General features: G+C 57.3%; 1 protein-coding gene across 1 annotated transcript in view; it reads right to left on the bottom strand.

Moving 5' to 3' along the window:
- SHANK2 (SH3 and multiple ankyrin repeat domains 2) overlaps window positions 1-22588 on the bottom strand; it is a 572646-nt gene that overhangs the window by 279148 nt on the left and 270910 nt on the right. The window contains exons 12-13 of the mRNA XM_058526174.1: window positions 11469-11638; window positions 2213-2326 (exon numbers count right to left, since the gene is read on the bottom strand). Of these exons, the coding sequence (XP_058382157.1) occupies window positions 2213-2326; window positions 11469-11638 (284 nt within the window). The remainder of the gene's footprint in view (window positions 1-2212; window positions 2327-11468; window positions 11639-22588) is intronic.

Genomic DNA, 22588 nt, shown 5'->3' with positions numbered 1-22588 from the left:
ACGACCCTCAGGGACAACAGGACCTGTGGTTTCTCTGTCTCTGGCTCAGACTCCGCAGGCCTGGGGCCGGGAGGCGCCCGGGAGCTGTGGGCAGCAGCAATGCACGGGCGCGCCTCTGCTCCACGGCACAGCAAGGTGCTTGGAGTCAGACCTGCTTCCGTGTCTCGAGTCGCCCAGGACACACGGGCAGCCCCCAGAACTGGCTGGAGCCCCGGGACTGATGATCCCCGTGCCGGGCATCAGCCCAGGCAGAGAAGGCACTTTATCAAGGATACAGTCCCGCAAAGCGTGTGGAGGAGCCAGCCCTTCTAGGGATCTCCGTCACCCCTGCCAGCTTCCCCACGATAAATACAAACCAGCCACTGCCCCCGGGAAGCCCCTTCCGGAGGAGACACATTAGTCTGGACAAGCTGCACCGTGTCCACCCGCCCCCGTGGGGACACTGCCAGTGGGCGGGGAAGCCACACATTCTTATCTAGGGGAAGTGGGCAATGCTGGCAGGTGGGTGGAGAAAGCCCACAGCAGTGGAGGGGAGGAGGTGGCTCCAAGCTGGCCCTGCCTTTTCCTCTCCCTCTCCAGGAAGCCAGTGGTTTCTGGAGGCTGCAGGGAGCAGGAAGGCCCAAATGACCCTTACATGCGGGCATCCTGGGCTGCCCCTCCAGGCGTGGCATCGTCAGCAGTGCTGGGCACTGACACGCCTGAGTCTTTCTGCCAGAAGAGTGGAGGGAGGGGGGACCAGTGCTGAATCTATGTACTGAGAGAGGCAAGGAGGGCTGGGATTTTCATCCTCGTCAGGAGGGAAGGGGCAGGGGGCATCCAGCAGCCTGGGAAGGCGAGTCAAGCTCCCAGGCCGTGGCCTTGCCCTTCACAGACCAGAGGGGCTGGGCAGGCTGCTTGCTGGAGAGGACGAATGTGGGCCAGGGGTCCGTGGGCACAGGAGGGGCCAGGAGGTTGGCCTGTACCAGGGGCTCAGTACATCCATCATCACACCCAGGAAAACAGGTTCCCACCCACCCGCTGACCACTGACCCATCAGCCGCCTTCCCCCGTGGAGCACATTCCAGTCTTCCCTTTCAAGGGTAAGTTTGGGACATTGGCCACCTCGACACCTCCACAAAGTTGCAAACATTACGGTTCCCCTCTGTTTGAACCTGAGCAGATACCGGACGCGGGAAGCTTAGCACAAGTTGACACTCCCCTGAAGTCCAGTTCTCAGAAAGGGAACCAGCTGAGTGCCCCTGATGAAGACTGTGCAGCCAGCCAGGTCTGGGGGCACCCAGCAGACCAGGAGACACCCTCGTGCTTTCCAGAGCACGTGTCTTCAGGACACCTCATTTCCTGGCTGTGACAGCCCAGACACACCCATCACGGGGCAGGGGGCTCTCCGGTGAGCATCTTGGCCAGGAACCTCCACGGGACAGAGGGTCATCTGAGCAGAGCTCAGGGGCCACCGGTCTGCACGGGGAGATGCAGCAAAGCCATCGGTGCAAAGCGAACGTGGCCGCTTCTGATGCGCGCACTGAGAGTCTGGGATTCCACCAACAGCCAGAAGAGCGCACCTGTGGACCAGGCTCCTCTTATAAGTCAGCTGGGGCTTTGCTTTTCCCAACTCCCGTATTTTTCTCCCAATACCATTTTATATAAGTGGTCTCCTCTTAACATTTTAATCAATTCCATCCTTTGGCAATCAATTTTAAAACAGTTTTCAGCAAGAGCTCTATTTGGGAGTTCTGAGAGATGCTGGAATGATCTTCCTTTGCAAACACCCACCTCTTTTGAGCAGTTTTCATCCAGGCATCACACTGTGTAGTTCTTAGGGAGGGCATGGGAGGGCCCTTCTGGTAAATGTGAAGCTGCCTGTTTATGACATCGGTATGAGAGTCATAAGCTTTAAGCATTTAATTAACCCAAAAAAGACTTTTTCTGATGGCTAGAATGTAAGATCCAAGTTTTCTGGAATGGTCATCGAGCTGCCTTTTAGCTAAAAGCTTCCACACCGTCTCGTAAGGGATTCCTGGTTTGGACAAACCCCAGGGGAACTGAATCGACCTGCTTCAACAAACCAGAGAAGGCCTCGTTTTGGAACTCGGCCCTTCTCTCTACCAGCGCACCAGCCGACGCCTGCCGCATGCTCCACGTAACCGACAACGCGGACTTCGGCCCGAGGGAGGTCGAGAAACCCATCGCGGGGTCGCAGACGGCGCCCGCTTACCTGCCTGGCTGTCCCTGGGCTTGCACTGGACTTCCTCCACGCACTCGGCCGGGAACCACCCGACGTGGCCGCGGGCGCTGCCTTCCCAGAAGCCGCCTTCGCCGATGCTCAGAACTGGACAAGGAAAGGGGAAGACGTTAAGGGCAGGGCTCGGAGGGCGGGGGGTGAGCAAGGGAGGTGGGGGGCAGCAGACAGAGTGGAGCCGGCATGCGGTGGCCAAGCCCGCAGAGCCAGCGGCTCTGGTCCCTTTGCCAGCTGACCACGCTTCCTTCTGCTGTGGACGAGGCAACTGGCAAAGTTTCCCTCGGAGAGGACAGAGCTGAGGCCGTAGCCTCTGCAGTCCCCAGGTCCCCTCCACCCGTTAGGCCTCGGGGAGAGAGTGTAAGTGCATCCTGGCATCTTTCTGTCTTAGACCACAGGTCTTGTGGACACTCTGTCCCATTCCCCGGTGTTCCAGTAGCTGTAAGCCCCCACCATCAATTACTTCAGGTGTAAAACTTGGGGGCAGGCCACCTCAGTGGGGAGAAGAACCATGAGGTCGTGTCTGGAGGGGAAGGGTCCGAGAGTTCGGGTCTGCCGGACCTTTTAAACCAGTTTGGAAAAAGAGAATTGACGGCAGGAGACGGAAGACCAGTGAAGAGCTGTCTGGTGACTCCACGGTGCCATCTGGACTCAGTGAAAAGGCTGCACCGAAAGCTCGTCTGGCCAACACCGGCATGCTGGGCCCTGGCCCTGCGACGTGCTGGCTTATTAGTGAAGAACCTATTGCTTATGTCGGTGCTTGCAAGGAGCAGGGGTTTGCCACTCCCCTTAGAGAGAGGCGGAGGTGGGCTTGTCCCCAGGGGGCCACTCTGCACCGTGAAAACACGAAGACAAGCGAGGTCGGACATCACAGCTGCCCTGCCTGCAGGGCTGGGGGACGAAAGGCCGGGTTTGGGGTTTCCCTCCCTGGGCTCTGTGCTGGGTGCTCAGAGGGCCTCGTAAACATCCACCGGGAGAGTGAAGCAAATTTGTTTCTGAGCATGGGTGGGCAATGCAAACCTAAAGACATGGAGGGGGATACGTCACAAGGACCCAAATGCTCCCCAAGGCACCATCTGGACAGATATTTTGGTTGTAAGGGCCAAGCTTGCAGGTGGGGTGGGGGGAGGGAGTGTTGATATCCTAGGCCTTTGGTGCTGGGCTGGGGCTGCCCCCATGCCCTGGCTCCCTCAGAACATAGCTGTGCAACAGGGAAGTCAATATCATCTCTGCACATCTTAATCTTTAAATTACTCAGGACCCGAAGGCACCAGAACTGCAGAAAAAGGGATCAAGGCGACAGAAGTGATTTCTTCCAGCTCTCATGTTAATCTCAAAGGCCAGATAAAGAACAGCTGGACCCATAGTCTTTGAAGGTCAACAGAACAGAAAACATCGGCTTTATAAGTCTTTGCCTAATAATGTGAAGAAATGACCTAAATGGAACAGACAAGCAGCCTCCCAGCTGACCAGTCCGAGCATAACCGCTCGGAGCATTTCCTCCAAAAGCAGATGCCAGCCCCTTACACTCCACGCACCCCAGCTGACTGGGACGCACACCATGGTTCCCAATGGAATCCTGGATCTGAGAAAGTCATCGAGAGGCAGTGCCCTGGACGGCGAAGGGAGGCCAGGGCCCCGCCCGTGTGCTGTGTGGGCCGATGCCCAGCAAGGGAACCACCATTTTTCTCCTTTCCTAGTGCCTGCTGTTTTAGGGGGTCTGGGGAGGCAGGAATGCTTAGGAAGAACTCTGCCACATCTGACCTATGTGACACATGGGAAAGCTTCTGCGCCTCCGTGCCTCAGTTTCCTCATCTGTCAGATAATACTGTTTAGCTCAGAGTGTTGCTGTGCGTGAAAGAGAGGCACGCTAACCCAGATGGAGCCCCATCCCGGTTCACTGGCTTCCTTCCAAGCTCCCCCGTCAGCGGTAACACATTCCACTTCCTCGATTTATCAACACCGAGGATACAGTTCTGGGTGTGTTATTGTCATTATGAGACCCACGGAGAAGATGAAAGGCTGTTTACAGCTAGCTCGAGAGAGCGGGGAGGTGAATACAATGAAAAAGATGAGACGTGCTGAAAAGAATCTCTCAGCTCGGGGACCCGTCGGGACCCGTCGCGCAGGACTGGTTCAGCTACGTGGGGGGAGGGGAACAACAGTGCCCGTGCCGCGGGAGCGGGTGCGGGATGAGGAGGGGGAAGGGGCGCAGGATGAGCCCGGGTTTCTGGTGGAGCAAATGGCAGCTGGGGCTCCTCTTTATGGAGGTGGGAGGAAGAGAGGGGTGTGTGTGCGGAGCGGGTGGAGGCGGGATTCTGGGTCCCATCGGAACATCCCATGTTCAGGCGGTCTGCATTATAGGCCCTTCGGTTCTTAAGTGGCCGCATGTGAGTCCTGCGACCGTGTACCTGGGCCATCCGGCCATACTCCTGGCTTGCCCTCTTGGCTTTTTGTCGACCTGCCTTCTCAAGGGCAGGTGCTGACTGCCCGCGTGACAGGCACACCCGTGTCCAGGAGGGACTGGGTGTTCCTTATACAGCCATGAGGGAGTCGGGTTGGGCTCGCCCATGAATCCATGATTTAAGCCATTGAAAAGTAAACAGTTCACACTATGAGAACAAATGGCACATTGACTCGTCCCCCCAGAAGCCCAGCACTCGCCCTGAGGCCACAGTTGAAAAAAAACTGGCCGGAGAAGGTACCCAGTCTAGCTGTCCACTCTACTGGTCACTACGCTGGGCATCTCCCCTCCAGAGACAAGCCCTCCTTTGTGAACTGGAAAACAGTAACGACCCACTCTGGATTAGCTCGGCAAAGTTAACGGGTGTAGGCAGGGACTGTCACTGTGTGACTCCCACCCCTCTGCGATGCTCCGGCCCTCACTCCCCACCCCGCCCGGGTCGCTGAGGAAGCACCTATCTGGCTGCGTGGGAGTGAGGCCCAGGTTTTTCCCCTATTCTGCACGGAATCTGCCCGGATGGAATGTCCCTCTAGGCCATGCTGAATTTCGATCTGTCCTGGGCTTTGATCCATATGTGCATCACCACAGGGATCAGAACAGGTGCACCCCTGTTCCTGGGCACCCCTCATTCTAAGAGAGACATGTTGGGACGTGTTTTCCCAGGTGCACGGGGATCAACTGTCTGCTAGTCTACCTAGCCTCGTAGGGCCAAGCAGAAAAGACCATATACAGTAAGAGCTGAGGCCCAGCCAGGGAGCTGCAGGGTCAGAGCAGGACCCCCAGGCCCTGGTTGCCTGCCTCCAGGACCCCACATCCCTGGAAGGAGTGAGCCCCGTTTCTCCCGGAATCCTCCTAGACCTCCTGCCCCTGCGGTGGCTCCTTTGAGGTCTGGGGGCAGAATTCCTACAAAAGCACCTTGGCTCACCTTAGCTGACCTGTCTCCAAGAGCTGCTAGCCAGGCAGCCAGGATGCCAGGGGCCTTGGCAGGGAGGGAAGAGGTCCCGGCCGACAGCGTAACGGACACCAAGCCGACAGCGTGCGCACGGCCGGCGTGGCCCTCCCAGCTCTCTTCAGAGCCTTTGAATCTGTCCTCTGCTCTGCGAGTTTTGGAACTGAGCTCCGTCACTTCTGTTCTCGATGGGAGACAGGCTGGCTCCCCGCATGCCCCATACTCTACAGCGAGGGGCAGGTCCCAGTCTGGGGATGATGCCCCAGGAGGGGGATGGGTGCTGCTGGGAAAATGGGGTGAGACGTACGTCCTCCTATACCGTGTCCACGGGGATCCTGCCCAAGCCTGGACCCCTCTGAAGGGTTCTGGGTCCACATCTCAGCCTTGGGCCACCTTCCCACTGTCCTGGTCTGTGCAGCCACAAGCCTACGTCACCCCGAGTGTGACGGCTCTGGCGGGGGCTCACCCTTCTCTCCCTGGCCATCCTCACCCAGGCTGCAGACTCAGAGTCTGATGTCACCTTTCACTTCCCACCCTCTGACCCCCTACTCCACTGACGTGCAGCCCCTCTCCTCTTCCTGCACGCCCGTTTCCCGTCCACGTCTGGGGGCTGCGGGGCACAGGCTGGGAAGGACAACACAGCACAGGGGCTTGGCTGACAGCTGTCCCTCCCTCCGCGAGCCGTCGGTCTGTCTGCCTGCAGCGATTCCCACAAGAAACCCTGCCCCTGCTCTCTGTGTCTTCATTGTCGCCTCCCTGACCCCGGCAAATGTGCTGACCCTGGGAGCCTTCAAACCCCTCCCCAGAACACCCTCCGTGGCCCTCCAGTGAGCTCTGAGAGGGACTCAGTGCAGGTGCAATTCGTTGACCTCTGGCCCTCTGAGCCTCAGGTTTCTCATCTCTACAATGGGGACAGGCCTGGACGAGAGCTGCCTTGGTCCTAGCACAGGCCTCCCTGCTCCCTGGCCACCCGCCCACGTGGTCTCAGCATCCTGTCACTTGACAGCTCAGGTCAGCCTTGTGGGGAGTCCGTGGCTAGGCCCACGGGGGCCCACGTTGGGGCTTCTCTTCGCTGAGCCGGGCATGGCTGGAACGAAGCAGGGCCGTGTGCAATCGGCAGCCCAGAGCTGGGAGAAGCTCTCTCCCAAGTCAGGGATGGGCCACAGTGATTGTGAAGCACCCAAGTGGAAGGCAGGAATACCAGTCCCTCGATGGAAACACAAGCAGAGACCCCAACCTGTCAACTGGGATGCAGCACAGGGACACACATACGCACGCACATACACACACTCACACATGCACACACACACTCACAGAGGCATATCCCAGCAACTTGACGGCCTCCCTGAGTATCAAGCTGAAACAGCCCTTCCCTTCCTCTGGCTTCTTCCTTGTGCAAGCCTGACCTGCAGGCCACCCAATGCTCCACTGGCCCCCACAGGGCAAGTCGGCAGAAGCAGGAGCCTCAAGGGCAGCCCTGAACGGCCCCACACTTGGAGTCTTGTGTGCTGGCAGTGAGAGCTGCATGACTTGGCACTCACCTGTCCCTTTCCCATGGCGCCCAGTGTAGTGGACACTGTCAGTGCTGCACCCAGGACCCCTTTATTAGAAGCACCATCCCCCAGCTGCTGTGAAGCAGGCTGCTAATGGCTCAGAGCTGACCCTTGTCCTCTGAGCTCCCAGAACTGGGAGCCGTCCAGCCCAGGAGGTTATGCCCCACTCCCCACGAACCCAAGCCAGGACACATGATGCCCCCCACTTCACACCCGGGTCCATGCTCCTTCTCCCTCACCTGGTCCCCAGCACCGCTTTTGGGGCACCCGATACTCAGTGACGGGGAGTTGAGGGAAGGAATGACTCCACTTGCAGAATGGAGCAGCCTGGCTGACCGCCAAGCGTCCACATACAAATGCGTGGCGGAGACAGTGAATCTGCCTCTTATCTCTCCAAGCGACGTTAAGACCACAAACTGAGGCAGAGCCAAGTAAAGCTGGCACCAAGCAGACCAAGGAGTGAGCAATCAGGAGAGATGATGGGGTGGGGGGTGGGAGCAGTGTGGGCTGGGAGTCCCGACAAAGTAGATCTGAATCCCCATCCCCCCGGTAATCAGCTGTGGGAGATGGGAGACTTCTTAACCCGAGTTACCAGGTCTGTAAAAGACCGGTGCCATGGGCTGAATCGTGCCCCCCAAACCCTATGTTGGACCCCTAACCTCAGAACCTCAGAATGTGACCGTATTTGGAGCTGGGTCTTTAAAGAGGTAATTAAGTAAAAATGAGGTCACAAGGGTGGGTCCTGATCCAATATCACTGGTGTCCTTATAAGGAGAGATCAGGACACAGACACGCACAGAAGGACGACCACGTGAGGACACAGGGAGAAGACGGCCGTTTACACACCAGGGAGAGAGGCCTCAGGAGGAACCAGCCCCGTGACACCTGGATCTCAGACGTCCAGCCTCCAGGACTGGGCGACAGTCAACGTCTGTTGTTCAAACTGCCCCTTCTGGGGACTTCGTTACAGCAGCCCGAGCAGACTGATGCCACAGGATCTGATACGTACGGCCCACAATTGCTATGAGGTTTACACGCAAACACGTACGTGACGTTTGTATGCCTGGTAAACAGCAGGCGCCCACTGACGAGAGTCTCCACCTTTAGAGAGTATCCTCTATTATCTCTGAAGTATAGAGAAGGATACAAAGACCCTAGATATGAAGTGACTGGCCAGTGGGTCACCAGGAAGGTTTCCCAGGCTCTTCCCAGCCCGGCCTGAAGCCTGCATGACCCTGGGGGTGCATAGCGAGGTGGTCCCATGTGGAATGAAAGCTCGGGACTGTGGGCTGAGCCGATTTCAGAGCTGGGCTGGGCAAGGAGACCCGGCTGATATTTGGGGACCACAGGGTGGGGTGGGGTGGGGTGCGTGGACATAAGAGCAGGCTGCATTTGGGCGCACATCATCTTCACACGAGCTGCCGGCCTCCCCCACCTCCTGAGTAGCCAACTGCACGGATTCAGGGGCTGACCGACCGGGAAGAGATGTGGGTATTTTTAGCATTGCCACCCCACAGTAATCAGACAATAGCTCCTAAAGGCAGCAAGGCCTGGGAGCCTGCCCTTCCCAGCTTCCTCAGAACAGCGGCAGCTCCCAGACGCGGCTCTGCTGACCCAGCAATGCTGCACCTGCTTTCTGCCTGGGAGGAAGGCAGTGAGGGCCACTGGGCTGGAACAGACGGGCCTCCTGGGAGAGCTGCGGGAAGGTCCTCGAGGCCTGGGCTTCCCCGGTTCCCGCCGGGCCCACCGGTTCTGCCAGGAGTGGGGCTTCCCCGTGGCACTCCCAGGTCAGGGGAAGCAAGAGGAAAAGGTTCTGCCAGGAGTGGGGCTTCCCCGCGGCCCGCAGGTCAGGGGAAGCAAGAGGAAAAGGCACAGCCAGAGCAGCGGTGCACACGCAGGCAGCGGTCCACCAGCCTAATGCGACTCTAAAAAGGGACTTTTGTCCAGGAAAGGCCACATGCTCAGCAGACGTTCAGTCACCTTCTGTCCAGAGCCTGGGTGAGGACCGCAACGGAGCCACAGGGGAGGCACCTCCCCGGATGCCAGCCAACCCATCTGCAAAGGCTACGTCCTGTGCACGGATGGCGAGTGGGCCACACTGTGACTGCTGCAGGGTCAACTGAGAATTTCTCAACACGCAGGGAAAAGGTCTACCCCATGATGCGTTCTGGTATTACAATTCAAAACTGCAGGTCATGTGAATTTTTACACATATTATTTGAATGTTTATAATTTAAAAGTTAACAAAAATGCTGCATTAAACTACCTAGGGACAATTCAGGGACTTCTGCTTATGAGTATGATGGTCAAAGACCCCGCTGGAGCACACCACAGAAGGCAGCTACAGACCCTGACTGTGATGGAAAAGGTCCTGGAACGGGGGGAGAGGTAGACGGGCTGGTGGGATGCACGCTTGCCGTGGGGAGAGGGGAGAGGAGCTGGGCAGGAGAGGCCCTCCTCCACGGCTTGTAGCCTGACTGAAGCACAGTCCATACAGCAGGGCTGGCAGCGGAGGGGCTCACAGCAAACACCTGCGGTCTGAGTAGCTGAAGAGCCAGGCAGATGGAGCCAGGAAGAGGCTGCGGGCATCCCCACAAGGGAAAGAGCCAGAGACAGGCCAGCAAGCTCACCCTCCCCACATCTCTGACCCCGGGTACAGGACAGACGCAAAGCAGCTCAGCTAAAATCTGAGACCTGAGCTCGCCCAGTGCTGTCACCCCAGCAACTCACCAAAACTTAAGAAAGAAAACTAACAGAGCCAGAATCTCCACAAGTTAACGCTCCTAATGTCCAGAACGCAATAGAAGATAACTGGACACACGAAGACCTACGAGGATGGAGCCTATTCTCAAGAGAAAAGAAAACTAGGTGAGCCTGACCCTGAGATAACTCTGATGGCAGGACTCACAGATGGGGATTTTAGAGCGACGATTACACCAACACAATGTCGTGAAACAGCACGTGCTTTTGATGACTGAAAAATCTCAACAGAGTCATAGGAAGTCTCGGCAAATAAAAAGAAACAATAAAAGAAAGCGCACATGGAAACTCTAGAGTTTAAACACATAATTTCTGAAATTAAAAAATTCACAAGATGGACTTAACAGCAAAGGGGATGTTTCAGAGGAAGGAGTAAGTGACCTGAAATAGATCGATAGAAACGATCAAGGGTGAACAAGAAGAGACGGAAAGAAAACGAACAGAGCCCCTGGGACTTGCTGATGCCACCAGATGCTTAAGTATGTGTGCGGCTGGACCACCGGAAGGAGTCAAGAGAGAGAACGGGGCTCCTCCTGTCCCTGGAAACCCAGGTGACGGCCGGATTAGTGCACGGTACAGAGGAGGGGACCACGTTAATTACCAGCTCAGGGCCAAGTGGTGATGAGGTGGGGCAGGCAGGATTTGCACCTGGCCTACCCACCTCCATGAGGCATGCTTTCTATACCATGCCTCTTCTGAAGGGCTGCCCTCCAAGGGCAGGGCCTGGGCATGGCTGGGCATGGGTGGTGTGCCTCTTCTTGCCCTTTCTGGTGAGTTCAGCTGCCCCCATCTGTCACTTCTCCACTTCCCTTCATGGGTTTTAGCACCATAGGCCTCGACTGCAGCCACTGCCAGCCTCCCTCGGTCCTCCACCTGCATCACTACATCCATCTTCCTTAAGGGTCTCACATAACTCATCTCCCTGCTCAGAAACCATCGCTGGCTCCCCAGTACCCTGGGAACAAAGTCTAACTCCTTGGCCTGGCATTCGTGGCGGCCCTCAATGCTTTTCAACCACATTTCCAAGGATTCTGCTTCAGGAATCCTTCCCTCCAACCCGGTGGGATTCCTTCCTTGGAACGGTGTAGGCCTCCAGGCTGTGGCTCATGCTCGACTGTCCACCTAGACACCCCTCCCTGACTCCCAACAAGACATGTCCAATTCTGACCTATGCTAGGACGAGTCCCAATGCCACTACTTCGTGAGGCCCTCGGGTTCTGCCCGTGGACGCCCCCATCTGCCCCCTCCCCTGCACGTTCTGCAGGGGAATCTCATTCCTCATATGCATGCATTGTCTTCTCTAACAGACATCAGAGACACTGCGGCTGCGTCCCGCGAGAGGGACTGGCGAGCGTCACTCTGTTCCCTGCTCTGCCCTCCCAGGGCCGCCCATTTTCCACAGGGGGCGCTGCAGAAGCGACGCCTTAGATGTTGACACCACAACAGGCCAGCTGAGGGGGTCAACGGCGGCTGAGGGGCCCCAGAAGCAAGGACATCATGGACACTGACCTTTGACCCTGTCGCCGCGGTGAAGGGGGATCTCGCCATCGACCTGGGGTTGGTATGGCTTGACGACGACGAAGAGCCTCCCGGGCACCGCGCTGTAGAGCTTCCGCTTGGGCCCCGGGTACTCGAAGGCGGAGAGCACGTCCTTGTTGGCGCTGGGAGGGAAAGTCGGCCTGAGAGAGAGGGGGCAGAGACAGAGAGAGAGGGTCACTGCCTGAGACACAGCAGGTCACCCTGCTGACCCGCTGCCAACCCGTTCACAGCAATCGCCGGGCAGTCACATCAGACGGAGCTCCTGATTCTAGATGGGGCTGAAGACACGAACAGGCCCCAGGGCAGCCTTTGTGGCTGAAAGACTCAGGCAGATCCAGCAATCTCCCTTCTGGGAATAGACCCCCAAGAAGGGAAAGCAAGGACTCAAAAAGATATTTGCACATCCATGCTCACAGCAGCATATTCACACTAGTCAAAAGGTGGAAAGAACCCAGTGTCCATGGAGGGATGAATGGATAAACAACACGTGGTCCATCCATACAATGGAATATTACTCAGCCTTAAAAAGGAAGGAAATCCTAACACAGGCTACAGCATGGATGAACCTTGAAGGTGTTACGCTGAGTGAAAGAAGCCAGTCACAAAAGGACAGATATTGTATGATTTCCCTTATAGCATGTTCCTGGAGGAGTCAAATTCATGGAGACAGAAAGTAGGATGGTGGGGGCCAGGGGCTGGGGGAGGGGATGGGGAGTTAGTGTTTGATGGGGACAGAGTTTCAGTTTGGGAAGATGGAAAGTTCTGGAGATGGATGGTGGTGATGGATGCACAACAATGTGAATGTGCTTAATGCCACTGAATTGTACACTTAAACATGGTTAAGATGATAAATTTTATGTTATGTGCATTTTACCAGAATTTTAAAAACAAATAATAAAGGAAAAACACTCCAGTGGAGGCGGCAATCAGGGCAGGCCCTGGGTCTCTGACATTCTCAGTTTCACTGTGAGCACCAGCCGCCCAGGTGAGGAAAGACCCAGAACCTGCCATTGAAAGCTCTAATTAACACAGCGCACACGGCCCACTCCCGCGGCCCCCGATGACATTTCACAAGAGGCATTCAATCCTTTCCTGCTTCATGTTGTTATTTCACAAAGAGCGTACGTGCCCAGGCTGACTTCCACCCCTGACGTGAGTAACACCTTAACCGGGCCCAACGGTGTGGCACATGGGGGAGAGAGGAGGGTTTAGGGAGACATGGGCAAGTGGTTTCCATGACGATGTTGTTGTGTTGGGTGCATCGTTGTGTTGTGTGACCGGGGCTGACTATTTCTGGGAAGGGGAAAGACAGCACGTCCACCCTTGCCCTATCAACGATAATCGTGAGGTGTCATGGCGAGTTCTCTTCCCGTGATGGGATCTTTAGAAAAGACATCCACACGGATGAATCTGGGCAGGGATTTTGGGACGACGCTCCAGAGCACCCTGGTCAGAAAGACAAGAAAAGCATTCACCTGCGGCTGGTGTCTTCCAAGAGGGCACCCGGCCACGGGAAAGTGAAAGGAGTATCAATAATACCTGGGGAAGGTTCCAGAATTGGGGAACCACGTCTGAGTCTCGGGAGGAGGCCGACTCATGTCACAAATTCATGACCACGAAGGCTGGGGTCCCCAACCGTGGCTCTCCTCTCAAACTACAGATGCCATGGCCTGTGAGCCCGTGGAGGGAGCCTTGAGATTTCCTCAAGGAAGAAGTTTTTACTTTTAGGCAGGGAACACTGTGAAATAGGCTTGCAGGGAAAATTCTAGAAGCTGATGTGACCACTCACTTTACTGTGAACCCCCCACATGCCTTCTGTCCTGTGCTTTACCCATATGTGCACTCTGATCAATGACGCGTGGTTTGCTATGAGCTCGTGAAAATTCACAGAAGTGAGATCGTGCCGTCTTCTGTCTGCCTTCACTCACTGCCACGGCCGTGAGAGCCAGCCACTGGAAGCCATGTCTACACATGTGAGACCGCAGGCTGGGACATGATCCATTTATACCCTAACGTCCGCTAGTAAGGTGTGGAGGAGGGCTGACCACCAGGTCTGTCTGCAGGACCACAAAGCCCAGCACTCTCCCTAACCCACGTGGGGCAGAGGGCGGGCAGGACACTGGCCGCGAGCTATCCCAGGTGCTCACCTGGGCTCAGAGGACTCTGACAGAGGTGGAAAGCCGTAGTCCTCTGTCCTCATGCTCTCCTGCCCCCAGAGATGCCATTCCTCCCCCAGAGGCTTCTCTAACCAAGTTAAAGCCACAGGTGGAGGTCACAGAACACCTGGTGGAGGTCCCCACCAGGCAGCCTTGCCCAGTGGCCATCCCCTCACCTAACCCCTCCTTGCCCAGCCAGCTACAGATCGCCATGCACAGACAGGACAATCCCCCTTGGGACTCGTCCTGAAGAGCTGGGTGGTCCCTCTCAATGAATGTCATTTATCCCCAAACACCCCGGGAGCTCCCCAAGCAGCGACTCCTGCAAGAGCCAGTTGTGTGACCACCTCTGGTCCAAAGGCAATAGGTCAGCAGGCCAGCTGACCCACAGAGGAAGGACAATTCAGGCACCTGCCTGTGAGGTAAAAGAATTCGGGAAAGTAGGAGCAGCTCCTCAAAGTTCCCACCTGAGAGGATTTCCTGCCGTGGCGTCTGCGTTAGGATGTGGATTCATTTATTCAATCCGCCTCGACTCAGCCTCACTCAGGACCGGTTTGGCCCTGGACCGAGAGCTGAGAGGAGAGCAGGGGGAGAGAAGAGCCTTCACCGCAAGGGGCCTGAGCATCATGGGGTTCTTCTCTCCGGTTCCCAGGAGCGGGGAAGGTGAGTCTCGGTAACCAAGGGGACTCAATTCCTCTGCAACAGGGAAAGTGTCCCCTGGGGCCACTCCACCTGGACCCAAGTGGTTCAGAAGAGGCCTGGGGTCAGTAGATGGCGTGGGCTCCAGAGTATCGCACCCCACAGTCAGATTCCTCCTCTCCCTAGACCTCCATAAACATGGCTGGAAACCCCCTTGATGCACCTTCCACATCAGCATTGAGAGATGGGGGGCAAGACCCACCCCCTGGGGCTGCTGGGAGGGTAAATGAGGGAATGTGGATGAAAAGCCCCACCCCCAGCCACTTCTGTCACTGCAGCTTTGATGGCAGTTATGGCCTCTGCATGTGACCATCACCCAGGCTGAACTGGCAGCAGCAGGAACACAGGGCTACGTCTACCCCATCTCAACGCCCCCCTCCTGGCTGAGGGTGCAATAGTGGGTGCTTGGAAGTGTCCAACGCATTAAACCCCAATAAGAGACTGCAGGTTGGTTCCAGCAAGGAGGTCATATGTGAGCTCCAATGCCTCCCAGGCTGCATGGATGCTCCTGGACAGGTGTGGCTGCAGCAGACACCAGGGGGCGGTGAGCAGATGGGCAGGTCAACCAAGCCCCGTGAGTCAGTCTCCAAGGGCCAGGAGAGTAGAGGAGCATGAGGGGAGTGAGGTGAGGCAGGTGGGCTTCTCCCACAGGGAAGGGGCAGGTCAAAGTCCAGAGAAAAGATAAGGATGGACCGTGCCAATGGTGGCTGGAGTAGGGCAGAGGGCGAGCCACAAAGCTGGGGCTGCCGAACCTGACTTCCAGCTGCTATTTGGCTGCAGAAGAAGCTGCTATGCCTAGAGCTTGGGAACCAAATGAGGAGCCCATCTTCTCAGAGGACCCCTCCAATGGAACTGCTGCAGAGAGCCCCAGGACCACACTGTGCATATTCAATAACAATCAGCAAGGAGACTGAGCCCAACCTGAAAAGTTGATCCTCAGGATAAATCCATCCACCCATCCATCCACCCATCTACCCATCCATCCACCCATCTACACATCCATCCACTTATTTAGCCATCCATCCATCATCTATCCATCATCTATCCATCCATCCTTCCATCCATGCATCACCTATCTATCCACCCATCCATCATCCATCCATCATCCATCCACCCATCCACCCATCTATCCATCCATCCATCGTCTATTCATCCACCCACCCACCCACCCATGCACCCATCCATCCACCCACCCACGCATCCATCCATCCACTTACCTATCCATCCATCTATCCACCCATCAGTCCACCCATCCATCCATCCATCCATCCTCCATCCGTATACCCATCCACCCATATATCTACCCACTCATCTACCTATCCATCTACTTATTTATCCATCCAACCATCCATCTACCCACCCATCCATCTTACCACTTATCCAAACGTCATCTGTTCACTCATCCACTCAAATTTCAAAAGGACTCTGCCAGAAGCCCAGCTGATCACTTACTATCAGATGTTAAACACATCACTTAATCTTTTGAAGCTTCAGTCTCCCCCTCTGATAAAAGGGGATGACCCGAGGTGACCTGAGAATGAGCAAACAGGAGCCACTCTGCACAGGTGTTACGCGAACATGAGCACCATTACCACTGCCTGCACCAGCTGGAGAGTGGGTAATGGGATGCACATGTCAGCCAGCCGGTTCCAGCCAGAGCCAGAGTGTGTGCCACTGGGCAGAAATGTGAGAATGAAACCAGCTTCAATCTGGGGAGCTCTGTTCCTCGAGCCACTTTGCAGATGGTCAGCTCCCTAACCCATCAATCCAAGGCCAGGAAGCCTTTGTCTAAGAACAGGGAGGAATTAGCACACAGTGTGCCCACGGTTCTAGGCACCAGCAGTGATGGTTCTGAGAATGCTCATGCATCTTCTCACTTCAGGTTAATTTGAGCCTCACAAAGCCCATTTCACAGGTAAGAAAACAGAGGCTCCATAAATAGTGATCTAGATAGAAATATAGAGCCGACCTTATGTCGCGGCTCCCTGACTCCAGCCCAGGGTTCCCTGAAGGCTCCCTGTTCCATGCGGTGATGAACTCAGGTGACCACGACCTCTCCTGCGAGGGAAGGCGTCTTACCCCCGCGATGCCCTGTTTTATGAACTGTGTCCTCTGCTGTGCTCCGCTCTCTCACGGTAGCCCCAGACGGCAGCAGGGGCCACAGCCCCTCCATGGCTCCAGGTTGGGAGTGCCTTCCCCTCTCAGGAAAGGAGGCACTGGGGGGCCAGGCTGGGGCCCCTCCACCCTCCCTGCACAGCGAGGATGAGTCTGAAGTTCCCCCCATCCCAGGCTGTCAGCATTTTCCTTGTGTTCCGTTCAAGAACAGCCAGATAGAATTCCAACCGCGTCATTTGGTAGGAGGGCTAAATCAGAATTCTCAACATCAGAAAATTGATGGTGGCTGTGGGGGGCCTCGGGTGAGTGAACTGAGCCATTTCCCAGGTATCGTGGGGGAACAGGGACCTGCCTGCACACTGAACTCTCTCCATTCGTTCATTCGTCAGCCACTTACACATCCATTCATTCATTGGGCCAGTGTTTAGCGGGTCTCCAGACGCCCATGAACATGAGACAGACTTGGACCCCCTGCCCCTTCCTGACGCCTGTCTGGCCCCTTTCTCCACCTCGGGATCTCCCCTCTTCCATGGAGCACCCTCACCTCCCTCCTCTACTGAACTCTGACTTGTGTGAGCTCTGACTCCCGGGGGCTCTGTTAGGGGCGTCTGCGGCTCCCTGTCCTCACCTACAGCAACCCAGGGGCTGACACGTCTCCTGCCCTCATTTCTGGGTGAGGACATGGCATTCACCTCTGCACGGTGAGCGCCCAGCACAGAGGAGGCCGGTAATTTACGGGTTCAAGCGACCAACTGAGAGAGCAGAGCAAAGACTGAACGTCCCCAAATGTGGAAGGAGAGGAAGTGACAGGTGAGGGGTGGCCCTCAGCAGCTGAGATGCACCTGCTCCCCCAAGTGGGCCCCCTTCACCTGGCCGCACCTCCCCACCAGGTGGCAGACATAAACCCGGGCAGCCCGGCTCCTCATCAATCCCCTACTCCTGACCTCCCGGTGACATGCTGTTAGCATCCAGGATGGCACTGCCTGACTCCATGCCTGGCCCTGGCAGTGTCCACCTGGCCCCCGCCCCACCTCTGCCCTGCAGCCAGGCCCATCCCCCCCTTTCTGGGTCAGGACAGCCACAGCGGAGGGAGCGGCAACTGTAGTTCTCACTGAGGAAACCGGGTCCCTGCTCCTCTGGGGGAGCAAAGCTTCGGTGTCCTGGTCCCCGTGTCCCCAGGAGGCAGGGAGAAGGCTTGCAGAGGTGGACAAAGGCCCGAGCCAGAGGGGCACCCAGCGCCCCTTCACACCCATGAGCCTGACCAGATGGGGGCTTTACTCCCTGAAAGGGCTAGGCAGATTCCCACCACCCCAGAACCTTCCAGAGCCCCTGTTTTCACCTCGATAGGCAGAGGAGGGGCCCTGTGGTTTCTGAAGTCCATCTAAAAGGTTCTGTTCTCTGAGCAAATCTGCTCTTGGATTTGAGGCACTTGTTCCTTCCTGGGGTATCAGGGAGGTGCAGCCCCCACTCGGGGGGAAATGGCGATGACAACATCACCGTCCTCCAGAGGGGCACAGACTCAGAGCCACTCTGCTGCCCCAACACCAGGACCCTCCTGGGCTGGCCGAGCCCCCCACCCTGGGGGCTGCCCCATCCGCCCGTTTCATCCACCTGACACCCCAAAGGCCTGTTTGGCCTCAGCTTCCCATGGCCAAGTTCAGGGAGACGAAAGCTCGGGTAAAAGGCAGCTTTTTCGGCGCCCCTGCCAGGGTCTGCCCGACGGCAGGGAGACCTTCCAGCTCAGCCCCTCCCTGTGGGGAAAGGTGGGAGCTGCTCTCTCCCCGTGCGCGGGAGAAGGACGAGGCTCAGGGAGACACAGCCGGCGAGCTGCGGGCGGCATTTCCTCTCTGCCTGATCTCAAAAGCAGGAGTCTCTCCCCTCTGCCGAGCTGAACCCACCCAAGAAACGCTCATTTGATGAGAGGGGGACCAGAATGCTCCCTCTTGCTGGTGAGGCCGGGGCAGCCCTCCGGACCGGCTGCCCAAACTTTGCAAAAACACATCAAGAGCTGTCAGAACCTGGTGAGAGCGTCGGCGCCCTGGGCAGCTGGGAGGGGTCCCAGGACCCCACTCCTCCTCTCTACCCTCAGGAGGTGGGCGATGGGGCAGGCAGACGCAGCAAAACCCCTTCTCAGGCCGGTTCTTAGAAACATAGACCAGCCATGCCAGTGGGCGCCACCAGAGGGCACCGTCTCAGGCAGGTGTGTGCAGAGCCAGGCACCTGGAGGAGGATGCAAAGATGCTGCAGGTACATTGGCTCCCAGCCTCTCCGGACCGTCTTACCTTTCCTGCCTTGCACTCAGGGCAGCTAGCTATCGCAGGCTGGTTCCACGGGGGAGGCTGACCCTGCCTGCAGCGCAGATCCCAGGTCAGGGAGGGAGCCAGTCAGCCGGTGCCAGCAGGGCCCAGGTGGGGACTTGGGCAGCTGGGGAGGCCTCGGCACCCCTTCTGTCAAGTCCGCACTTGAGTGTTTGGCCTGAGGGTGGCTCTGGCCACCTGATGTGCCCATCACACACCTGGCTGAGGTTTCTGGGGCCTCAGGTTGGAGTTTAGGCAAATGGGCTCTGCCTGAGAGAGGGGTGCTGAGTGGCCAGCCTTCCCCACGGCAGCCAGAGAGAAAAGAGGAGACAAGAGGGCAAATCCCCTCGTGCTCGGGGTGCGAAGTTCCCTCCACCCGCTGATGTGATTTTCTCCGCTTCTCCTACCTCTTAGCCCAAGCCAGAGCCGTCACAGGGACGGTGGCACCTGACACCCTCCAGTGCCTGCCCCACAGCAGCCAGAGGGACCTTGTAAAATGTCCGTGATGATGATGACAACTAAGGGCAGCAAACACTCTGTGGAACTTACCATGAGCCAGACATGGGTCTCAGCACAGCACGGGGATTAAACTCATCTTAATCCTCATCACACACCCATCAGTCCCATTTTACATATGAGAAAATTGAGGCACAGAATGGTCAAGTGACTTGCCCAAAGTCACACAGCGGGGAGGAAGCTGAGCTGGACACAACCCGGCGGTTTGGCACAGGTGATGGGCCGCTGGGCTGCTCGTTGAGACAGAATCTGCAGAGAGAGCGGGTGAGGCTGGCACAGGGCTTTCCCCTCCATGACATGACGAGCATCCTAGCCCCACCTCTCAGTTCTGTGATAACCAGGCAGGGGTCTGGGGGCACCCTGTGCCGCCCGAGGCTGGGAGCCAGTGTCTTCCTCACGAGTGCCCCACGCCTAGTGCCTGGCAGGGCCCGTCTGCCCAGGAAGGGGCCGGGCTCTGTGCTGTGAAAACAGAGACGGAGTGGAGGGGCTCGGCCAGCTCCTTGAGCCCCAAAAGGCCCAGGGGCTGTGCTGTGGGGCCCTGCGTGCCGGCACACCCCATCACCTGGGCTGGCTTGTACGGCCCTTTCCACCTGGGCACAGGTGAGAAAGGCCAGCTGTGGTCTCCCAGCCAGGAAGCAGACAGCCTGCTGTGCGGCTCAAATGCCCACCGCTGTCCTTGCGTCCCGGGGGGAAGCCAGGGGGCCTGGCAGGTCCCCGTAAGACAGGGGAGTCTTGGGTGAAGGACGCCAGCAGTTCACCAGGACCGCCGCAGGGGACTCCTGTCACCGACGAGGGAGCTGGGTCCTGAGCAGAAGGACATGGACAGGCTTTGCGGGGGTGGAGGAGGGAAGAAGGCCGGGAAACGGCAGACAAGGCAGGACTCACTGTCAGGGCGCCACTCGGCAAGCTGGGTGCTGGGCGGGCCAGGACAGGTCCCCGACTGGGACAGGCAGCGGCCCACAGCCAGGGGACTGACCATCCCCGTGTTAGCGCTGAGAGTCCTGCCTCCGGTGATCCCTCAGTCCCACGGCTCTGGGTGACAAAGGGGACAGGCCTGGCCAAGTGCCCGGCCTTGGGTTGGACGTGGATTTGAGCTTCATCTAAGGACCAGCGTGGCTTGAGCACCTACTGTGTACAAGGCATGGCCATGAATTCACTTATTCGGTTTGAGAACAGCCCGAGGGAGCCGGTCTCTCTGTGATCCTCATTTTATAGTCGCCAAGGATGAGGCACGAGGTGGAGTCCAGAACACACGCTCGGGAAGTCCTGGTAGCAAGCACCCAGGACGGGCTGGCTGCTGTGATTATCTCACACACACGTGTGTACATGCACACATGCAGACACACGCAAAAGTGTATGCACACGTGCATACAAATGTGCACACAAACACACACAAGTGTATGCACACACACTAACACACACAAACATGCCACGAACAGATGCATACACAAACACACACTCACACATGCACACACAAATGTGCACACAAGTGCATGCACCCACATGCATACACGGACACCCACAAACGCGTGTACACACTAACACAAATGCACACACACAAACACAAATGTGCACGTATGCATACGAACACACACGCACACACAAACATGCACATACAAGTGCACGCACACTGGTACACACACACACACGCATACACACCCGCACAGGAAATCAGGGACCCTGCCACATGCCCCAGTTGCATTTCTCTCTCCACGAGCAATATTTTGCAGCTTTTGCAAGTCTCTGGCCACACTGCCTTTGCTATCTTATTAGATTTCGTACTGGAGGAAGGGGACACACTCTTTTTAAAATTATAACCATAATTCTAGCTAACGGTGTGCAGTGGAACTTGCTGCCCCGAGGGAATCCTTTAATTTAGCTTTAAATGTTCTCAGCACCTGGGACTTCTCCCTCGGGATGACCCAGAGCGAGAATCTAGACCAGAGCCGGGAACTAGAGCTTGCAGTTTGGAGAGACTCAGGTGGGAACGGTGTCAACGGGCTGGGGTGTGCCGGTCAGGCCCGTGGCCCCGCCAAGGCGCCAGGAAACTTGGGTTCCCACGGGCGTGTTCTCCCCACAACCTCTGCGGTGGCTACAGCCCAGAGACCTGGCCTGCTGCTCACAGCCACAGCAATCAGCCCGCTTCTGGGCCCTCATGACATACTGACCCCTCCACCTGGGCTCCCTGCCTGAGCCCCCAGCCCCAAACACACATCGAGGTTGCAGGATGGAGCCCGACGCTCCTCCCGACGTCCCCGATCTCAGCCGGGGACATGGTGTTGGGCATGACCGTGGCCAGCAAGACTCACTGCGGGCAGGCTCGGCGAGCCCAAGTGCTTTCGGAGGCCTGGGAGGCGAGATGGGGGATCAGGTGACACACCGGACCAAAGGGGGCATTCAAACCACACTGGAAACCCTGTGCAAGCCGAGAAAACACAGGTCCGCAGGCCCGCCCTGGCCACCATGGCGAGGACAGAATTCAAGGAGGCCCTCATGAACCCTGCATTGCAGACTCGGGAACCAGGAACCTGGGTCACAGTCCTGCCCCACCTATGCATGGCTGTGTGACCCCTGGCCTCAGTCCTCTCATCTGTGAAATGGGAGGAGACAGTGCCCTTCACAGAGGGGCTGGGAGGGAAGGAGGGGGCGAGCTGACGCCTGGACCAGGCCCTGGGCCCTGCCGCGAGACTGCGGCGAGGTTAGCAGAGACAGCTGCTGCTCTGATTGTTCCGACCAGCACCGCACCCGGCCTGCTGAGGCTCCAGCAACGAGCCCATCCCCGGGAAGTCCCATCCTCGCCTAGAAACTTCTTAAGGCAGCGTGACAGGGTGGGGAGTATGCTCCGGGGCTGGAGCTCTGAGTGTGAATGCAGCACTCCCGGCTGCTGGGGAGATGGGAGACGGGGGGAGCACCCAGACCCCGAGTCAGATGCTGAGAGGGGTCCCTGCTCAGTCTGACTTATGCTGGCCTTGTCTCCCCATCTAGAAAAGGAACAAGAATGGGGTTTCCCCCCCCTGGGGCCGCCTCAGAGACCGCTGAGATGCTCTGTGTGCACCAGCCACACGGGCATGTAACACCCAACCAGCTGGGACCACCACTGTGGCTGCTGGGGGTTCGTCAGCCTCTGGTGCCCTGACCTGGGCCCTCTGAGCCTCAGTTTCCTCATCTGTGCCGGGGTTCCTCCTTGCTACGAGTGTGAGCATTAATCCTGGATAAGGCACGTCTGCATTAAACGCGGCGCAGAACTGGCTGGTGGCCTCGGCTCCGTCTCTGCACACATTTCACTTTTAGGACCCAGGAGCCAACG

The sequence above is a fragment of the Diceros bicornis genome, chromosome 31 (assembly GCF_020826845.1).
Source record: "Diceros bicornis minor isolate mBicDic1 chromosome 31, mDicBic1.mat.cur, whole genome shotgun sequence".
In the NCBI taxonomy this organism is placed as follows: Eukaryota; Metazoa; Chordata; class Mammalia; order Perissodactyla; family Rhinocerotidae; genus Diceros; species Diceros bicornis.
The sequence above is the reverse complement of the archived record's forward strand: the minus strand, read 5'-3'. Positions and strand labels throughout refer to the sequence as shown.